This window comes from Ranitomeya variabilis, chromosome 4 (genome assembly GCF_051348905.1).
Source record: "Ranitomeya variabilis isolate aRanVar5 chromosome 4, aRanVar5.hap1, whole genome shotgun sequence".
Lineage (NCBI taxonomy): Eukaryota > Metazoa > Chordata > Amphibia > Anura > Dendrobatidae > Ranitomeya > Ranitomeya variabilis.
Genome location: NC_135235.1, coordinates 695,694,648 through 695,715,629, shown reverse-complemented (window position 1 = coordinate 695,715,629; position 20,982 = coordinate 695,694,648). Strand labels below are relative to the sequence as shown.

General features: G+C 49.0%; 1 protein-coding gene and 1 long non-coding RNA gene across 2 annotated transcripts in view; both read left to right on the top strand.

Moving 5' to 3' along the window:
• LOC143767729 (uncharacterized) overlaps window positions 1-20,982 on the top strand; it is a 400,410-nt gene that overhangs the window by 16,953 nt on the left and 362,475 nt on the right. The window lies entirely within an intron of this gene.
• On the top strand, window positions 12,882-20,000 carry LOC143767069 (oocyte zinc finger protein XlCOF29-like). The gene is made up of 4 exons (XM_077255092.1): window positions 12,882-12,999; window positions 18,095-18,235; window positions 18,365-18,532; window positions 19,908-20,000. The coding sequence occupies exons 1-4, from the start codon at window positions 12,973-12,975 to the stop codon at window positions 19,998-20,000; spliced, it is 429 nt and encodes a 142-aa protein (XP_077111207.1). The 5' UTR covers window positions 12,882-12,972.

The following is a 20,982-nucleotide window of genomic DNA, read 5'->3' as shown; positions in this document are numbered from 1 at the left end:
TTGCCCTGCTGTCATTTCAGCTAAGATAAGTGTCTGGTTATTGTTCTCTGTAGCACGCATGCAGTGTGCTTTTATGTGCAGTGCAATCTATTGTGTTTTTGTCCAGCTTTGACTTTGTTTGGATTTTTCTGTCATGCTGATTTCTCTGGAGATGCAGATATACACTCTGTCTTTAGTTAGATGTAGTTTATAGTATATTCTGCTGTGGATTTTTCTAGTGTTTAATACTGACCGCTTAGAACTCTGTCCTATCTTTCTCTATTTAGCTAGAAGTGCCTCTTTTGCTAAATTCTGTCTTTTCTGCCTGTGTACGTATTTCCTCTTAAACTCACAGTCAATATTTGTGGGGGGCTGCCTTTCCTTTGGGAATCTGCTCTGAGGCAAGATATTATTTCCCTTTTCCATCTTTAGGGGTATTTAGTCCTCCGGCTGTGTCGAGGTGTCTAGGCCATGTTAGGAACATCCCACGGCTACTTATAGTTGCGGTGTCAGTATTAGGATTGCGGTCAGTACAGGTACCACCTACTCCAGAGATAGTCTCATGCAGCTTCAGGGTCACCGGTCACAGTGTACATGCATATTCTAGAATACCCGATGCCTTAGAATCTTAGAATCGGGCAACCATCTAGTGTATATATATATATATATATACCTAAGATGCAAAGGAAATGTGTCATATTTAACTTTAAGCCTTTTAGACATCATGTAATCTTTAACTTGTTTAACTGTTCACAATAAACAGCAAAAAATATCTTTTACAATTGGGATAATTTTCAGTTTAGTACTTAGCAGCACATCTGCACTTTTATTATTTCCCTTTTGGCACAGTAATATTACATACACTAGTCCCATATTTTCATTTTTCTTTTTAAAATATTTTTATTAGATTTTATATTAAAAAGCGGGATTAGGGAAATGAGGGAAGGGAAGGGGTAACAGTGGACAGAGGAAGGGATCAATAAAATTAGAGAACCCTAATAACAGTCTCTAACACATACTGATTTGCAATTTGAAGAATGTTGTATGTAGATGTTATACTTAACCCCTTAATCCCATTGGACGTACTATCCCGTCAAGGTGACCTGGGACTTAATTCCCAGTGACGGGATAGTACGTCCAGTGTGATCAGCCGCGCTCACAGGGGGAGCGCGGCCGGGTGTCAGCTATCGCTGCTGACATCCGGCACTATGTGCCAGGAGCGGTCACGGACCGCCCCTGGCACATTAACCACCGGCACACTGCGATCAAACATGATCGCAGTATTCCGGCGGTACAGGGAAGCATCGCGCAGGGAGGGGGCTCCCTGCGTGCTTCCCTGAGACCCTCGGAGCAACACGATGTGATCTCGTTGCTCCGAGGGTCTCTTACTTCCTCCTCCCTGCAGGCCCGGATCCAAAATGGCCGCGGGTGACCTTCCAGGTCCTGCAGGGAGGTGGCTTACCAGCGCCTACTCAGAGCAGGCGCTGGCAAGCCTCCCTGCTGTGCCTGTGTGATCGCTGATCTGACACAGTGCACAGCAAAGTGTCAGATCAGCGATCTGTCAATATAATGTGACGCCCCCCTGGGGCAAAGTAAAAAAATTTTTTTTTACATGTGTAAAAAAAAAATAAAAAAAAAAATCCTAAATAAATAAAAAAAAAATATATTGTTCCAATAAATACATTTTATTATCTAAATAAAAAAAAAACAATAAAAGTACACATATTTAGTATCGTCTCTTCCGTAACGACCCAACCTATAACTGTCCCACTAGTTAACTGCTTCAGTTAACACCGTAAAAAAAGTAAAAAAAGAGGCAAAAAGCAATAAATAAATAAAAAGTGGAATAGCACGCGATCAAGAAGAGATATATAACCATGCTACCGCTAAAAACGTCATCTTGTCACGCAAAAAACGAGCCGCTATTCAGCGTCAGTGAAAAAACAAAAAGGTTATAATCCAGAATAAAGCGATGCAAAAAAAATTATTTTTTTCTATAAAATAGTTTTTATCGTATAAATGCGCCAAAACGTAAAAAATGATATAAATGAGGTATCGCTGTAATCGTACTGACCCGAAGAATAAAACTGCTTTATCCATTTTACCAAATGCTGAACGGTATAAATGCCTTCCCCCCCAAAAGAAATTCATGAATAGCTGGTTTTTGGTCATACTGCCTCACAAAAATCAGAATAAAAAGCGATCAAAAAATGTCACGTGCGCGAAAATGTTACCAATAAAAAACGTCAACTCCTTCCGCAAAAAAACAAGACCTCACATAACTCTGTGGATCAAAATATGGAAAAAATATATCTCTCAAAATGTGGTAATGCAAAAAAATATTTTTTGCAATAAAAAGCGTCTTTTAGTGTGTGACAGCTGCCAATCATAAAAATCAGCTAAAAACCCGCTATAAAAGTAAATCAAACCCCCCTTCATCACCCCCTTAGTTAGGGAAAAATAAAAAATTTTTTTTTTATTTATTTCCATTTTCCCTTTCGGGTTAGGGCTAGGGTTAGCGCTAGGGTTAGGGCTAGGGTTAAGGCTAGTGTTAGGGCTACGGTTAAGGATAGGGTCAGGGTTGGGGCTAGGATTACATTAACACTTGGGAGTTGGGATTAGGGTTATGGTTGGGATTAGGGATAGGTGTTGTTGTGTTGGAGTTAGGGGTGTGGTTAGGGTTGGGGGTGTGGTTGGGATTAGGGGTGTGTTTGGGTTAGAGTTTCAGTTAGAAATGGGGGTTTTCATTGATTAGGCACATCAGGGGCTCTCCAAACGCGACATGATGTCCGATTTCAATTCCAGCCAATTCTGCGTTGAAAAAGTAAAACAGTGCTCGTTCCCTTCCGAGCTCTCCCGTGTGCCCAAACAGGAGTTTACCCCAACATATGGGGTATCAGCGTACTCAGTACAAATTGGACAACAACTTCTGGGGTCCAATTTATCTTGTAACCCTTGGGAAAATAAAAATTTAGGGGGCTAAAAAAAATTTTTGTAGGAAAAAATGATTTTTTATTTTCACGGCTCTGCGTTATAAGCTGTAGTGAAATACTTGGGGGTTCAAAGTTCTCACAACACATCTAGATAAGTTCCTTGGGGGGTCTAGTTTCCAATATGCGGTCACTTGTGGGGGGTTTCTACTGTTTAGGTACATCAGGGGCTCTGCAAATGCAACATGACGCCTGCAGACCAATCCATCTAAGTCTGCATTCCAAATGGCGCTCCTTCCCTTCCGAGTTCTGCCATGCGCCCAAACAGTGGTTTACCCCCACATATGGGGTGTCAGCGTACTCAGGACAAATTGCACAACAACTTTTGTGGTACAAATTCTTCTGGTACCCTTGGGAAAATAAAAATTGGGGGTGAAAAGTTTATTTTTGTGAAAAAATATTATTTTATTTTACGGCTCTACATTATAAACGTCTGTGAAGCACTTGGTGGGTCAAAGATAAGATCGTTAGGGGGTCTACTTTCCAAAATGGTGTCACTTGTGGGGGGTTTCAATGTTTAGGCACATCAGGGGCTCCCAAACGCAACATGGCGTCCTGTTGTGAATTTGCTTTTTGCTCCCTCTAGTGGTTACTAGTTTTTTGACTCTGGTTTTTCTGTCATTCCTTTTATCCGCACCTGGGTCGTTAGTTAGGGGTGTTGCTATATAAGCTCCCTGGACCTTCAGTTCAATGCCTGGCAACGTAGTTATCAGAGCTAGTCTGCTGTGCTCTTGTCTACTGATCCTGGTTCCAGTAATATCAGCTAAGTCTGCTTTTTGCTTTTTGCTATTTGTTTTGGTTTTGTATTTTTGTCCAGCTTGTTCCTAATCTATATCCTGACCTTTGCTGGAAGCTCTAGGGGGCTGGTGTTCTCCCCCCGGACCGTTAGACGGTTCGGGGGTTCTTGAATTTCCAGTGTGGATTTTGATAGGGTTTTTGTTGACCATATAAGTTACCTTTCTTTATTCTGCTATCAGTAAGCGGGCCTCTCTGTGCTAAACCTGGTTCATTTCTGTGTTTGTCATTTCCTCTTACCTCACCGTTATTATTTGTGGGGGGCTTCTATCCAGCTTTGGGGTCCCCTTCTCTGGAGGCAAGAAAGGTCTTTGTTTTCCTCTACTAGGGGTAGCTAGATTCTCCGGCTGGCGCGTGTCATCTAGAATCAACGTAGGAATGATCCCCGGCTACTTCTAGTGTTGGCGTTAGGAGTAGATATATGGTCAACCCAGTTACCACTGCCCTATGAGCTGGATTTTTGTATTCTGCAGACTTCCACGTTCCTCTGAGACCCTCGCCATTGGGGTCATAACAGTTTGCCAGGCCAGTATTAAATGTTTAATGCATTGCAGAAGAGGGATTATAAGAAAGAAGATTCTGAGTTTTTTTTTTTTTTTTTTTTTTTCTTCTTCCCCTTTACCTCAGAGTGGCTATGCTTGCTGCAGACATGAATGTCCAGACCTTGATTACAAGTGTGGACCAGCTGGCTACTCGTGTGCAGGGCATACAAGACTATGTTATCAGAAATCCTAGGTCAGAACCTAAAATACCGATTCCTGAACTGTTTTCCGGAGACAGGTTTAAGTTTAGGAATTTCATGAATAATTGTAAATTGTTTTTGTCCCTGAGACCCTGTTCATCTGGAGACTCTGCTCAGCAAGTAAAAATTGTTATTTCGTTCTTACGGGGCGACCCTCAGGATTGGGCTTTTTCGCTGGCGCCAGGAGATCCGGCATTGGCTGATATTGATGCGTTTTTTCTGGCGCTCGGTTTACTTTATGAGGAACCCAATCTTGAGATTCAGGCAGAAAAGGCCTTGCTGGCTATGTCTCAGGGGCAGGACGAGGCTGAAGTGTATTGCCAAAAATTTCGGAAATGGTCCGTGCTGACACATTGGAACGAGTGTGCACTGGCCGCTAATTTTAGAAATGGCCTTTCTGAAGCCATTAAGAATGTTATGGTGGGTTTTCCCATTCCCACAGGTCTGAATGATACTATGGCACTGGCTATTCAAATTGACCGGCGGTTGCGGGAGCGCAAAACCGCAAATTCCCTCATGGTGTTGTCTGAACAGACACCTAATTCGGTGCAATGTGATAGAAAAACCGCAAATTCCCTCATGGTGTTGTCTGAACAGACACCTGATTTAATGCAATGTGATAGAATCCTGACTAGAAATGAGCGGAAAATTCATAGACGCCGGAATGGCTTGTGCTACTACTGTGGTGATTCTACACATGTTATCTCAGCATGCTCTAAACGTATAGCTAAGGTTGTTAGTCCTGTCACCGTTGGTAATTTGCAACCTAAATTTATTTTGTCTGTAACTTTGATTTGCTCACTGTCATCTTATCCTGTCATGGCGTTTGTAGATTCAGGTGCTGCCCTGAGTCTTATGGATCTGTCATTTGCTAAGCGCTGTGGTTTTACTCTTGAACCATTAGAAAATCCTATTCCTCTTAGGGGTATTGATGCTACGCCATTGGCAGCAAATAAACCGCAGTATTGGACACAGGTTACCATGTGCATGACTCCTGAACACCGCGAGGTGATACGTTTCCTGGTTTTACATAAAATGCATGATTTGGTTGTTTTAGGGCTGCCATGGTTACAGACCCATAATCCAGTCCTGGACTGGAAGGCTATGTCAGTCTCAAGTTGGGGCTGTCGTGGTATTCATGGGGATTCCCTGCCTGTGTCTATTGCTTCTTCTACGCCTTCAGAAGTTCCTGAGTATTTGTCTGATTATCAGGATGTCTTCAGTGAGTCTGAGTCCAGTGCACTGCCTCCTCATAGGGACTGTGACTGTGCTATAGATTTGATCCCAGGCAGTAAATTTCCTAAGGGAAGACTGTTTAATCTGTCGGTACCTGAACATACCGCTATGCGTTCATATATCAAGGAGTCTCTGGAGAAAGGACATATTCGTCCGTCTTCTTCCCCTCTTGGTGCGGGATTCTTTTTTGTGGCAAAAAAGGACGGATCTTTGAGGCCTTGTATTGATTATCGGCTTTTAAATAAGATCACTGTCAAATTTCAGTATCCTTTACCGCTGTTGTCTGACTTGTTTGCCCGGATTAAAGGTGCCAAGTGGTTCACCAAGATAGACCTCCGTGGTGCGTACAACCTTGTGCGCATTAAGCAAGGTGATGAATGGAAAACCGCATTCAATACGCCCGAAGGTCATTTTGAGTACTTGGTGATGCCTTTTGGGCTCTCCAATGCGCCTTCAGTTTTTCAGTCCTTTATGCATGACATTTTCCGGAGGTATCTGGATAGATTTTTGATTGTTTATCTGGATGATATTTTGTTTTTTTCTGATAATTGGGATTCGCATGTGGAGCAGGTCAGGTTGGTCTTTAAAATTTTGCGTGAAAATTCTTTGTTTGTCAAGGGCTCAAAGTGTCTCTTTGGTGTACAGAAGGTTCCCTTTTTGGGGTTCATTTTTTCCCCTTCTGCTGTGGAGATGGACCCAGTCAAGGTCCGAGCTATTCTTGATTGGACTCAGCCCTCGTCAGTTAAGAGTCTTCAGAAGTTCTTGGGTTTCGCTAACTTCTACCGTCGTTTTATCGCTAATTTTTCTAGCATTGTGAAACCTTTGACGGATATGACCAAGAAGGGCTCCGATGTAGCTAACTGGGCTCCTGCTGCCGTGGAGGCTTTCCAGGAGTTGAAACGCCGGTTTACTTCGGCGCCTGTTTTGTGCCAGCCCGATGTCTCACTTCCCTTTCAGGTTGAGGTGGATGCTTCAGAGATTGGAGCAGGGGCCGTATTGTCGCAGAGAGACCCTGGTTGCTCTGTTATGAAACCTTGTGCCTTTTTCTCTAGGAAGTTTTCGCCTGCCGAGCGAAATTATGATGTGGGCAATCGGGAGTTGTTGGCCATGAAATGGGCATTTGAGGAGTGGCGTCATTGGCTCGAGGGTGCTAAGCATCGTGTGGTGGTCTTGACTGATCACAAAAATCTGATGTATCTCGAGTCTGCTAAACGCCTTAATCCGAGACAGGCCCGCTGGTCATTGTTTTTCTCCCGCTTTGATTTTGTTGTCTCGTATTTACCAGGTTCGAAGAATGTGAAGGCCGATGCTCTTTCTAGGAGCTTTGTGCCTGATGCTCCTGAAGTCGCTGATCCTGTTGGTATTCTTAAAGATGGAGTTATCTTGTCAGCTATTTCTCCGGATCTGCGACGTGGGTTGCAGAGATTTCAGGCTGATAGGCCTGAGTCTTGTCCACCTGACAGACTGTTTGTCCCGGATAAGTGGACCAGCAGAGTCATTTCCGAGGTTCATTCCTCGGTGTTGGCAGGTCACCCGGGAATTTTTGGCACCAGAGATCTGGTGGCCAGGTCCTTTTGGTGGCCTTCCTTGTCAAGGGATGTGCGGTCATTTGTGCAGTCCTGTGGGACTTGTGCTCGAGCTAAGCCTTGCTGTTCTCGTGCCAGCGGTTTGCTCTTGCCCTTGCCTGTCCCGAAGAGACCTTGGACACATATCTCCATGGATTTCATTTCTGATCTTCCGCTATCTCAGGGCATGTCCGTTATCTGGGTGATATGTGATCGCTTCTCCAAGATGGTCCATTTGGTTCCTTTGCCTAAGCTGCCTTCCTCTTCCGATCTGGTTCGTGTGTTTTTCCAGAACGTGGTTCGTTTGCACGGCATCCCTGAGAATATTGTGTCAGACAGAGGATCCCAGTTCGTTTCCAGGTTCTGGCGATCCTTTTGTAGTAGGATGGGCATTGATTTGTCGTTTTCGTCTGAGGCCGAGGGTCCCCGCCCACCACATCGGAGGCCGAGGGTCCCCGCCCACCACATCGGAGGCCGAGGGTCCCCGCCCACCAAATCGGAGGCCGAGGGTCCCCGCCCACCAAATCGGAGGCCGAGGGTCCCCGCCCACCAAATCGGAGGCCGAGGGTCCCCGCCCACCAAATCGGAGGCCGAGGGTCCCCGCCCACCAAAAGTAAGTGCGGCCCCAAAAGTAAGTGCGCCCCCGGGTGCAAAAGTAAGTGCGCCCCCGGGTGCAAAAGTAAGTGCGCCCCCGGGTGCAAAAGTAAGTGCGCCCCCGGGTGCAAAAGTAAGTGCGCCCCCGGGAGCTAATGTCCGGAGATAAGTGACGTCACCAGTGTCCTACACCCAGGCAGGGCACAGGGGCCCCAGGCAGCATATGGGGCCCCAGGCAGATCACAGGGGCCCCAGGCAGCATATGGGGCCCCAGGCAGAGCACAGTGGTCCCAGGCAGAGCACAGGGGCCCCAGGCAGCCTATGTGGCCCCAGGCAGAGCACAGGGGCCCCAGGCAGGATATGGGGCCCCAGGCAGACCACAGGGGCCCCAGGCAGCATATGGGGCCCCAGGCAGAGCACAGTGGCCCCAGGCAGAGCACAGTGGCCCCAGGCAGAGCACAGTGGCCCCAGGCAGAACATGGGGCCCCAGGCAGAGCACAGGGGCCCCAGGCAGCATATGGGGCCCCAGGCAGCGCACAGGGGCCTCAGGCAGAGCACAGGGGCCCCAGGCAGCGCACAGGGGCCCCAGGCAGAGCACAGGGGCCCCAGGCAGCATATGGGGCCCCAGGCAGAGCACAGGGGCCCCAGGCAGCATATGGGGCCCCAGGCAGAGCACAGTGGCCCCAGGCAGCATATGGGGCCCCAGGCAGAGCACAGTGGCCCCAGGCAGAGCACAGGGGCCCCAGGCAACATATGGGGCCCCAGGCAGAGCACAGTGGTCCCAGGCAGAGCACAGGGGCCCCAGGCAGCTTATGGGGCCCCAGGTAGAGCACAGTGGCCCCAGGCAGAACATGGGGCCCCAGGCAGAGCACAGTGGCCCCAGGCAGAGCACAGGGGCCCCAGGCAGAACATGGGGCCCCAGGCAGAGCACAGGGGCCCCAGGCAGCATATGGGGCCCCAGGCAGAGCACAGGGGCCCCAGGCAGCATATGGGGCCCCAGGCAGAGCACAGGGGCCCCAGGCAGAGCACAGTGGTCCCAGGCAGAGCACAGGGGCCCCAGGCAGCCTATGGGGCCCCAGGCAGAGCACAGTGGCCCCAGGCAGAACATGGGGCCCCAGGCAGAGCACAGGGGCCCCAGGCAGCATATGGGGCCCCAGGCAGCGCACAGTGGTCCCAGGTAGAGCACAGGGGCCCCAGGCAGCCTATGGGGCCCCAGGCAGAGCACAGGGGCCCCAGGCAGCATATGGGGCCCCAGGCAGAGCACAGGGGCCCCAGGCAGCATATGGGGCCCCAGGCAGAGCACAGTGGCCCCAGGCAGAGCACAGGGGCCCCAGGCAGAACATGGGGCCCCAGGCAGAGCACAGGGGCCCCAGGCAGAGCACAGGGGCCCCAGGCAACATATGGGGCCCCAGGCAGAGCACAGGGGCCCCAGGCAGCATATGGGGCCCCAGGCAGAGCACAGCAATATTTTGGACCACTGTGCGGTGTTTCAGACCCCCTGTGTGATGTCTGGGGCCCTGTTCTTAAGTATATTAAAGATTAAAGTAACGTATATTAAAGTATATTATAGATCAAATTTGACACGTTTATGAGCACCATTGAGTGATATACTCAAGAGTGACATAATTTTTCAACATTTTATGGTTTCAAACTGTAAACACTCAGTTTTTTTTACTTCAACCAGAAAACCTTAACGGTTCATAAAAAACTTGACTGTTTAGGATATGATAAAAGTCATAGTATTCTGAATCTTTAACTTATAAAGATACCTTTACATGGGGTGATTATTGGTTCCAGAGAGGCTTTCGGCCGATAATCGTACACATGGCTGGTGACAGGACAATACAATATAAACGTTCAAAGGTAAACACTGATAACATTAAAATCTAATATATAATTGCCTAGAATACTACTTCCGGCAATTTGTGCCAACTTCCGTGGCTTTGTCCGGAGATAATGTCCGGAGATAAGTGACGTCACCAGCGTCCTACACCCGCTCAGGGTGGACAAAGATATATGCCTTCGTGGTGCGCGGCACTTTTCTGATTGGTTGCCGCCTGCCGCGAGCGACCAATCAGAAATGTGCCGTACTGTCAAGAATTGTCAAGAGCTGGTGAGTGCAGCCATTTTTTGTTCTTTCTTACTATTATTTATTAATTGTATTATTCTTACATTTGAATAAATAAAGTATATATGGATTCTAGACTCCCGATTCTTTAGAATCGGGCTGCCATCTAGTAATTTATATTTGGAATGGTGGGTTGCATAATAACCAATTACAGTATATATTAATGGTGGGTGAATGTCTGTATTCAGATGGGTAGTGTAGAAGAAAGGAAAAAAGTGGGGAATGTGCTCTGAAAGCGGTGCTCTAGATAACTGTGTTATTTTATGCAGAGACGAGTCCTGGCTGAAAGAAGTGATGGCGGTCTGCGCTGGATTAAAAAGAAACGCAAAGATGAAGGACTTCAGCTAGAGACATCACTGGTGAGTCAGTATGTTACCTGTACACTGACACCATACGCTATATACTGTATACAGAGCTCCTGTGTATAATGTCACTGATGATCACTATATTATCTGTACACTAAACACTATATACAGAGCTCCTGTGTATAATGTCACTAGTGATCACTGTATTACATGTACACTGACACTATATATAGAGCTCCTGTGTATAATGTCACTGGTGATCCCTGTGTTACCTGTACACTGACACTATATATAGAGCTCCTGTGTATAATGGCATCGGTGACCACTGTATTACCTGTACACAGACACTGCATACTAAGTACAGATCTCCTATGTATAATAGCACTTATGGTGATAGTATTTTTTTTTATTAATGATCAGTATTGTACTATTCAGTCACAATGTGGTGGTAATATGTTGTCCGGCCATGGTGTGGCGGTATTTGATCCTTGTATGTGCTATTATTTGGTCACTATTTGGTGGTAATATGTGGTCTGGTCATGGTGTGGTGAAAATTTGTTCCTTGTACGTGCTATTATTCGGTCACCGTGTGGTGGTAATATGTGGTCTGGTCATGTTGTGTTGGTATTTGTTCCTTGTATGTAGTTGGTCACCATGTGGTGGTAATATGTGGTCTGTACATGCTGCTATGGTATTTGTCCCTTGTATGCGATATTGTTCGGTCACTGTGGTGGTAATATGTGGTCTGCACATGGTGTGGCAGTATTTATTCCTTGTAGATAGTATTATAGGTCACTATGTGGTGATAATGTGGTGTCTGGTCATGGTGTTGTGTTATTTGTCCCTTGTATGTGGAATTATTGGTCATTTGAAAAATTGAAAAATAAATAAAAATATACCTAAATTGTATTGCATATTTTAACAAATGTTTAATAAGTTAGAGTAGAGTAGGGCCCGGCCAAATGAGTCTACCTTGTCATCGTGGCAGATTAAAAAAACCTTTTGGCCAAAACAAAATCTGCTGGCTATGTGTGTGATCTGGTGATGGGAACTGTTAATGTGTGATTGGTGAGAAGTGTAGTTTTTCCAAGAGTCAGCGGTGGTGCTGTAGACAGTTCGAGGGTTGGAGGCGGGGCTCGGGTGGAGCCTGGGCGGAGTCTTAAGGGGGCCCCGAAAATGTTGCCAGTATGGGGCCCCGAAATTTCTAGTGGCAGCCCTGCTCACATGGTTCCACTTCGTACACCTCATACACACACGGCTCAGCTACATCCACACTGTAAACTAGTGATGTGACGTTCATGAACGAGCCGACTCAAAGAGCCGACTCTTCACTGTGAACGATATGAGCCGGCACCTATCAGTGAGCCGCTTGTTATCTAGTGGCTCTCTGCTCTCCTCCCTTCCCTCAGCCTGGTGGTGGAGGGGGAGGCGAGGAGCCAGGAGAGACTGTGTGCTGGAGGGGGAGAGAGGAAAGCTGTTGCTGAAAGTACTCAAATCCAAAAATAAGTCTAGAATTGCCATGAAAAACACACAACAAGACTCAAACCACAATGTTCAATAATATTAAGTGCAGTAATGTTTATTAATAATTACAAAATAACAATAATAATTTTTACCAGCAAAAAAACCTCCAAATGTAAATGGAGCGGATATAGCCACATAACATCAATAAAAAAAACCTATCTGAGGAATCAATAGCAAAAAATGCCCGTACAAAAGGAGCTGTCTTCTAATGAGCTGCAACCTGTCAGACAATGTGACCGTGGTGCACAGAGCTCAATGAACATCGGTGGTGGAATAAACAGAGCTGTAATTAGTTACTGCCACACAGCAGGTATATTAGCGCTCACTACCTCTATCAGATTGTACCGATAAAGATTACAATTAGGCTACGTTCACATTTGCGGTCAGCGCCGCAGCGTCGGGCGCCGCAGCGTCGCCGCATGCGTCATGCGCCCCTATATATAACATGGGGGCGCATGGACATGCGTTGTGCTGCGTTTTACGCCGCATGGCCGCAAGCGTTGGACGCAAGAAACGCTTCAAGTTGCATTTTTTTTGCGTCCAACTTTCGGCCAAAAAGGACGCATGCGGCGCAAAACGCAAATGTGAACGTAGCCTTACAGAGTGGACAGGGCAAGCTAAGGAGAAACTCACATGAGGTATGATGTCCGGGTCTCCGTTCCTATACCCCGTTGCACATTTTTTGCATTTGTTTGATGTTCTTATAATGAAATATAATATAAACAATGTTAATCTGTTAACTAGAAGGTTTTGTGTCATTATTTTGGTGAGATTACTGAAGAGCCGATTCAAGAGCCGAAAGAGCCGATTCCCAAAAAAAAACCCTGAAGTCCCATCACTACTGTAAATCCCTCCTGACCCCACACATAAACTTCCCCTCATCCAGCACCATGACAACCAGCACAGCAGAGTCCTGCATACACTGAGGCCCCTGATCATGTGACCCCTGACTCCTCCCCTCCTGTGACCTCATCACAGGTCCTGTGCACACAGAACAGCCATATATGTGGAGTGTGGCTCTGCGGGTGGAGGTCGGTGCTGGAGGCCCCATTATTCTCTATGTGGAGTGCGGCTCTGCGGGTGGAGGTCGGTGCTGGAGGCCCCATTATTCTCTATGTGGACTGCGGCTCTGCGGGTGGAGGTCAGTGCTGGAGGCTCCATTATTCTCTATGTGGAGTGCGGCTCTGCGGGTGGAGGTCGGTGCTGGAGGCTCCATTATTCTCTATGTGGAGTGCGGCTCTGCATGTGGAGGTCGGTGCTGGAGGCTCCATTATTCTCTATGTGGACGTCGGTGCTGGAGGCTCCATTATTCTCTATGTGGACGTCGGTGCTGGAGGCTCCATTATTCTCTATATGGAGGTCGGTGCTGGAGGCTCCATTATTCTCTATGTGGAGTGCGGCTCTGCGGGTGAAGGTCGGTGCTGGAGGCTCCATTATTCTCTATGTGGAGTGCGGCTCTGCGGGTGGAGGTCGGTGCTGGAGGCTCCATTATTCTCTATGTGGAGTGCGGCTCTGCGGGTGGAGGTCGGTGCTGGAGGCTCCAATATTCTCTATGTGGAGTGCGGCTCTGCGGGTGGAGGTCGGTGCTGGAGGCTCCATTATTCTCTATGTGGAGTGTGGCTCTGCGGGTGGAGGTCGGTGCTGGAGGCTCCATTATTCTCTATGTGGAGTGCGGCTCTGTGGGTGGAGGTCGGTGCTGGAGGCTCCATTATTCTCTATGTGGAGTGCGGCTCTGCGGGTGGAGGTCGGTGCTGGAGGCCCCATTATTCTCTATGTGGAGGTCGGTGCTGGAGGCTCCATTATTCTCTATATGGAGGTCGGTGCTGGAGGCTCCATTATTCTCTATGTGGAGTGCGGCTCTGCGGGTGGAGGTCGGTGCCGGAGGCTCCATTATTCTCTATGTGGAGTGCGGCTCTGCATGTGGAGGTTGGTGCTGGAGGCTCCATTATTCTCTATGTGGAGTGCGGCTCTGCAGGTGGAGGTCGGTGCTGGAGGCTCCATTATTCTCTATGTGGAGTGTGGCTCTGCGGGTGGAGGTCGGTGCTGGAGGCTCCATTATTCTCTATGTGGAGTGCGGCTCTGCGGGTGGAGGTCGGTGCTGGAGGCTCCATTATTCTCTATGTGGAGTGCGGCTCTGCGGGTGGAGGTCGGTGCTGGAGGCTCCATTATTCTCTATGTGGAGTGCGGCTCTGCGGGTGGAGGTCGGTGCTGGAGGCTCCATTATTCTCTATGTGGAGTGTGGCTCTGCGAGTGGAGGTCGGTGCTGGAGGCTCCATTATTCTCTATGTGGAGTGCGGCTCTGCGGGTGGAGGTCGGTGCTGGAGGCTCCATTATTCTCTATGTGGAGTGCGGCTCTGCGGGTGGAGGTCGGTGCTGGAGGCCCCATTATTCTCTATGTGGAGGTCGGTGCTGGAGGCTCCATTATTCTCTATATGGAGGTCGGTGCTGGAGGCTCCATTATTCTCTATGTGGAGTGCGGCTCTGCGGGTGGAGGTCGGTGTTGGAGGCCCCATTATTCTCTATGTGCAGTGCGGCTCTGCGGGTGGAGGTCGGTGCTGGAGGCTCCAATATTCTCTATGTGGAGTGCGGCTCTGCGGGTGGAGGTCGGTGCTGGAGGCTCCATTATTCTCTATGTGGAGTGTGGCTCTGCGGGTGGAGGTCGGTGCTGGAGGCTCCATTATTCTCTATGTGGAGTGCGGCTATGCGGGTGGAGGTCGGTGCTGGAGGCCCCATTATTCTCTATGTGGAGTGCGGCTCTGCGGGTGGAGGTCGGTGCTGGAGGCTCCATTATTCTCTATGTGGAGGTCGGTGCTGGAGGCTCCATTATTCTCTATGTGGAGTGTGGCTCTGTGGGTGGAGGTCGGTGCTGGAGGCTCCATTATTCTCTATGTGGAGGTCGGTGCTGGTGGCTCCATTATTCTCTATGTGGAGTGCGGCTCTGCGGGTGGAGGTCGGTGTTGGAGGCCCCATTATTCTCTATGTGGAGTGCGGCTCTGCGGGTGGAGGTCGGTGCTGGAGGCCCCATTATTCTCTATGTGGAGGTCGGTGCTGGATGCTCCATTATTCTCTATGTGGACGTCGGTGCTGGAGGCTCCATTATTCTCTATATGGAGGTCGGTGCTGGAGGCTCCATTATTCTCTATGTGGAGTGCGGCTCTGCGGGTGAAGGTCGGTGCTGGAGGCTCCATTATTCTCTATGTGGAGTGCGGCTCTGCGGGTGGAGGTCGGTGCTGGAGGCTCCATTATTCTCTATGTGGAGTGCGGCTCTGTGGGTGGAGGTCGGTGCTGGAGGCTCCAATATTCTCTATGTGGAGTGCGGCTCTGCGGGTGGAGGTCGGTGCTGGAGGCCCCATTATTCTCTATGTGGAGTGCGGCTGTGCGGGTGGAGGTAGGTGCTGGAGGCTCCATTATTCTCTATGTGGAGGGCGGCTCTGCGGGTGGAGGTCGGTGCTGGAAGCTCCATTATTCTCTGTGTGGAGGGCGGCTCTGCGGGTGGAGGTCGGTGCTGGAGGCTCCATTATTCTCTATGTGGAGTGCGGCTATGCGGGTGGAGGTCGGTGCTGGAGGCCCCATTCTCTATGTGGAGTGCGGCTCTGCGGATGGAGGTCGGTGCTGGAGGCTCCATTATTCTCTATGTGGAGTGCGGCTCTGCGGGTGGAGGTCGGTGCTGGAGGCTCCATTATTCTCTGTGGAGTGCAGCTCTGTGGGTGGAGGTCGGTGCCGGAGGCCCCATTATTCTCTATGTGGAGTGGGGCTCTGCGGGTGGAGGTCGGTGCTGGAGGCTCCATTATTCTCTATGTGGAGTTCGGCTCTGTGGGTGGAGGTCGGTGATGGAGGCTCCATTATTCTCTATGTGGAGTGCGGCTATGCGGGTGGAGGTCGGTGCTGGAGGCCCCATTCTCTATGTGGAGCGCGGCTCTGCGGATGGAGGTCGGTGCTGGAGGCTCCATTATTCTCTATGTGGAGTGTGGCTCTGCGGGTGGAGGTCGGTGCTGGAGGCTCCATTATTCTCTGTGGAGTGCGGCTCTGTGGGTGGAGGTCGGTGCTGGAGGCTCCATTATTCTCTATGTGAAGTGCGGCTCTGCGGGTGGAGGTCGGTGCTGGAGGCCCCATTCTCTATGTGGAGTGCGGCTCTGCGGATGGAGGTCGGTGCTGGAGGCTCCATTATTCTCTATGTGGAGTGCGGCTCTGCGGGTGGAGGTCGGTGCTGGAGGCTCCATTATTCTCTATGTGGAGTGCGGGTGGAGGTCGGTGCTGGAGGCTCCATTATTCTCTATGTGGAGTGGGGCTCTGCGGGTGGAGGTCGGTGCTGGAGGCTCCATTATTCTCTATGTGGAGTGCGGCTCTGTGGGTGGAGGTCGGTGATGGAGGCTCCATTATTCTCTATGTGGAGTGCGGCTATGCGGGTGGAGGTCGGTGCTGGAGGCTCCATTATTCTCTATGTGGAGTGCGGCTCTGTGGGTGGAGGTCGGTGATGGAGGCTCCATTATTCTCTATGTGGAGTGCGGCTATGCGGGTGGAGGTCGGTGCTGGAGGCCCCATTCTCTATGTGGAGTGCGGCTCTGCGGATGGAGGTCGGTGCTGGAGGCTCCATTATTCTCTATGTGGAGTGCGGCTCTGCGGGTGGAGGTCGGTGCTGGAGGCTCCATTATTCTCTGTGGAGTGCGGCTCTGTGGGTGGAGGTCGGTGCTGGAGGCTCCATTATTCTCTATGTGAAGTGCGGCTCTGCGGGTGGAGGTCGGTGCTGGAGGCCCCATTCTCTATGTGGAGTGCGGCTCTGCGGATGGAGGTCGGTGCTGGAGGCTCCATTATTCTCTATGTGGAGTGCGGCTCTGCGGGTGGAGGTCGGTGCTGGAGGCCCCATTATTCTCTATGTGGAGTGCGGCTCTGCGGGTGGAGGTCGGTGCTGGAGGCTCCATTATTCTATATATGGAGTGCGGCTCTGTGGGTGGAGGTCGGTGCTGGAGGCCCCATTATTCTCTATGTGGAGTGCGGCTCTGCAGGTGGATGTCGTTGCTGGAGGCCCCATTATTCTCTATGTGGAGTGCGGCTCTGCGGGTGGAGGTCGGTGCTGGAGGCCCCATTATTCTCTATGTGGAGTGCGGCTCTGCGGGTGGAGGTCGGTGCTGAAGGCCCCAATATTCTCTATGTGGAGTGCGGCTCTGTGGGTGGAGGTCGGTGCTGGAGGCCCCTTTATTCTCTATGTGGAGGTCGGTGCTGGAAGCTCCATTATTCTCTATGTGGAGGTCGGTGCTGGAGGCTCCATTATTCTCTATGTGGAGTGCGGCTCTGCGGGTGGAGGTCGGTGCTGGAGGCTCCATTATTCTCTATGTGGAGGTTGGTGCTGGTGGCTCCATTATTCTGTATGTGGAATGCGGGTGGAGGTCGGTGCTGGAGGCCCCATTATTCTCTACGTGGAGTGCGGCTCTTCGGGTGGAGGTCGGTGCTGGAGGCCCCATTATTCTCTACGTGGAGTGCGGCTCTTCGGGTGGAGGTCGGTGCTGGAGGCTCCATTATTCTCTATGTGGAGTGCGGCTCTGCGGGTGGAGGTCGGTGCTGGAGGCTATATTATTCTCTATGTGGAGGTCGGTGCTGGAGGCCCCATTATTCTCTATGTGGACTGCGGCTCTGCGGGTGGAGGTCGGTGCTGGAGGCTCCATTATTCTCTATGTGGAGGTCGGTGCTGGAGGCCCCATTATTCTCTATGTGGAGTGCGGCTCTGCGGGTGGAGGTCGGTGCTGGAGGCTCCATTATTCCCTATGTGGAGGTCGGTGCTGGAGGCCCCATTATTCTCTATGTGGAGGTCGGTGCTGGAGGCCCCATTATTCTCTATGTGGAGTGCGGCTCTGCGGGTGGAGGTCGGTGCTGGAGGCTCCATTATTCTCTATGTGGAGGTCGGTGCTGGAGGCTCCATTATTCTCTATTTGGAGGGCGGTGCTGGAGGCTCCATTATTCCCTATGTGGAGTGCGGCTCTGCGGGTGGAGGTCGGTGCTGGAGGATCCATTATTCTCTGCGTTATGGAAGATGAGTCTATGAGAGAAACGTATTCAGCTGCCGACTCTGAAGAAGAAACTGCTTGTTGTCTGTGGCCTAAATATATAGGTTTTATTAGTAGATGTCAAAGAAGAAAACTAAATAGTGTAAAATAATCTCATATGTTTCCCTTATTATCTCCAGTAATTGTATTATTACACAGGATTTTTATGATATTACATCGGCTCATCTTCTCATTCAGGTCTCGGATCTTCTCAGTGAAGATCCTTCCATAGAAGATAATTTTTTGGCTTATCCATCAAAGATGGATATGGACAGAGACAAGATGGCGGAGAGGATATTACACCTCACCCTAGAGATCCTCTTCCGGCTTACTGGAGAGGTGAGAGATTCTGATGACGTCACATTACATCATTCTTATCTATGGGAATAACAGATGGACAGAACTGGAGAGGTGAGGACTCTGGAAATGTCTGTAGTGAGATTTATTAATGTGTCTCTCCATAACCAGGATTACACAGTGGTGAAGAAGACCTCTAGTGACCCTGTGTCTGAGGGATGGGGAAGACCCCTGAGCCCAATCACGGGGCCTCCACCTCACCCCCTGATACATGAGGACATTAATGACCACAAGATCCTAGAACTCACCTACAAGATGATTGAGCTGCTGACTGGAGAGGTGACACTGCTGGGAATGCTGGGACATTACACAGTAACGCTATGATGGGATCGGGGGGATGACGGTATCATTGTATGTGTCAGGTTCCTATAAGGTGTCAGGATGTCGCTGTCTATTTCTCCATGGAGGAGTGGGAATATTTAGAAGCACACAGAGATCTGTACAAGGACGTCATGATGAAGGTTCCCCGGCCCCTCACATCACCAGGTAATAGACAGGACTAAATACACACGGCCTATAATTATCTGTATGTAAAGAATGAATTCAGTCCCTGTATGTGTTTCCTCCAGATCTATCCAGTAAGAGGACAACACCAGAGAGATGTCCCCGTCCTTTTCTTCCACAGGACTGTAAACAAGAAGATCCCAATGCTCCTCAGGATCATCAGGTAGATGGAGAGAAGGTGTCAGGAGATCTCCCCTATGATGTGTAGACGCCGGTGAAGATCTTGTGCTCAGTCTTGTTTTATCCACCAGTTTTATGTTTTATACTTGTGTAATCATAACAATGGAGATTGCAGGATTAGAGCTGATCATAGATGTGACTTCTCCATCTGTCTGTGACTTTTACAATATTTGTTTCAGGGTGAAGATCTGACCCATATTAATACTACAGATACATATGTGAGGGGTGATGAGCGGTGTAAAGAGGAGATTCCTACTTGTGACCACCCAGGTGAGTAGTAACCACTAAGTATAGAGAAGTAAAGAAGTAGTTCAGTCATGTCACACTATCCCAATAACTGGTTATTGAAAGCTCTTTTCTATAGAGCTTACAATCTGGGAAATCCACCTACCAACATAAATTAGGAGGCACTGACCATTACCTGTCCAGGTCTGTAAACTACAAAGCCAAATGACAAAGACAAAAGAGCACCACGCAGTCATAGAGTCCAAACATAGAACAACACTTTATTGGATAAAATTATACATATAACAACCAGAGAGTTAGTGTTAGAAAGGGCTAAAAGATGACAAAAATGCCAGCAGCAACATGTGAACAATAAACCAGCCTAAGGTACGGCGATCCCCAGCTGCAGAGAATTTAAAGTATACTATAAAAAGATGGTATATAGTGCAATTCGTAGAGGCACAGCCCCACAGGATAGCAGAACTTCATCCAGAGTACATGGAAGAAATGTAAATAAACCAGTGATTATACAGGTAAAGGCACATAAATGAACTACTACACATCACCTGGTAATAGCGATCCCGTGGTAAACCTCCGCAGTATGGGGACCCCGATCCACCCCGACGCGTGTTTCAGTTAGGATACCTTCCTCAGGGGGCGCGTACATAGAATGGGCATAGAGGAGTATATATAGGAAACCCATAATAGAGACTGCATGCCACCGCAATTTTCTGCTTCCGCCCAGTCCAGCACGCCGAACAACGACGACCGGAAACGCATGGGGCCCCATGTGATCCGGAAGTACGTGCGCGGCTGTCAGAGAAGGACGGAGCAGTAACAGAGCGGCGCATGCGCCTAAAGTGATCAGTGCGTAGACGCCATCTACAATAGGGGCAATGGGAAGGGCAAACAGAAGCGTTTAGAAGCAACTATTAGCGTAGAAGGACAACAATCTCATTCAGACCTGCAGGGTATACGGTATTGAGGGACCAAATCCAACGTGTTTCCAGTTGGCCCAAACGTTTAAACAAATTCCCGCCACGGATATTAACATTGAGCATATCTATACCCCGCACCCTAAAAAGGGAACTGTCACTATGTTGTTTAGTCCTGAAATGTCTCGGGATTGTTTTGAGGCCAAATGACAGCGTAAGTAGACTGTGCTGACAGGTTAGAAAATCACTTGACGAAAAATATTATAATGGGCCTGTAAGAGAAATCAGAGGGTAACGATGCTGTTACATTTGTAAAGGCGATTCTGACGTCCCAGTGTGGTCATTGTCACTCCTGTGGCACGGATGCCAACATGCTCAATGTCCCGGCCAGTCGGCGATCTATCTGTTCCCTGTTGTGCCTTCCTGCTTCTCTAGATCTGCGTACACTCGCTCCGATTCTTAAAGGGGCAGTGCTCGCACTTTGGGAGTTGCTCCAGCCAAAAGCTGGTAGGCATCAGGTACAGGTGCTTCTCACAAAATTGGAATATCATCAAAAAGTTAATTTATTTCAGTTCTTCAATACAAAAAGTGAAACTGATATATTTTAGAGTCCTTACAAGCAGAGTGATTTATTTCAAGTGTTTATTTCTGTTAATGTTGATGATTATGGCTTACAGCCAATGAAACCCCAAAAGCCATTACTTCAGTCAATTATAATAATTAACGAAAAACACCTGCAAAGGCTTCCTAAGCTTTACAAAAAGTCCCTTAGTCTGTTTCAGTAGCTCCACAGTCATGGGAAACACTGCTGACTTGATAAATGTCCATAAAGCAGTCACTGACACTCCACAAGGAGGGGAAGCCACAAAAGGACATTGCTAAAGA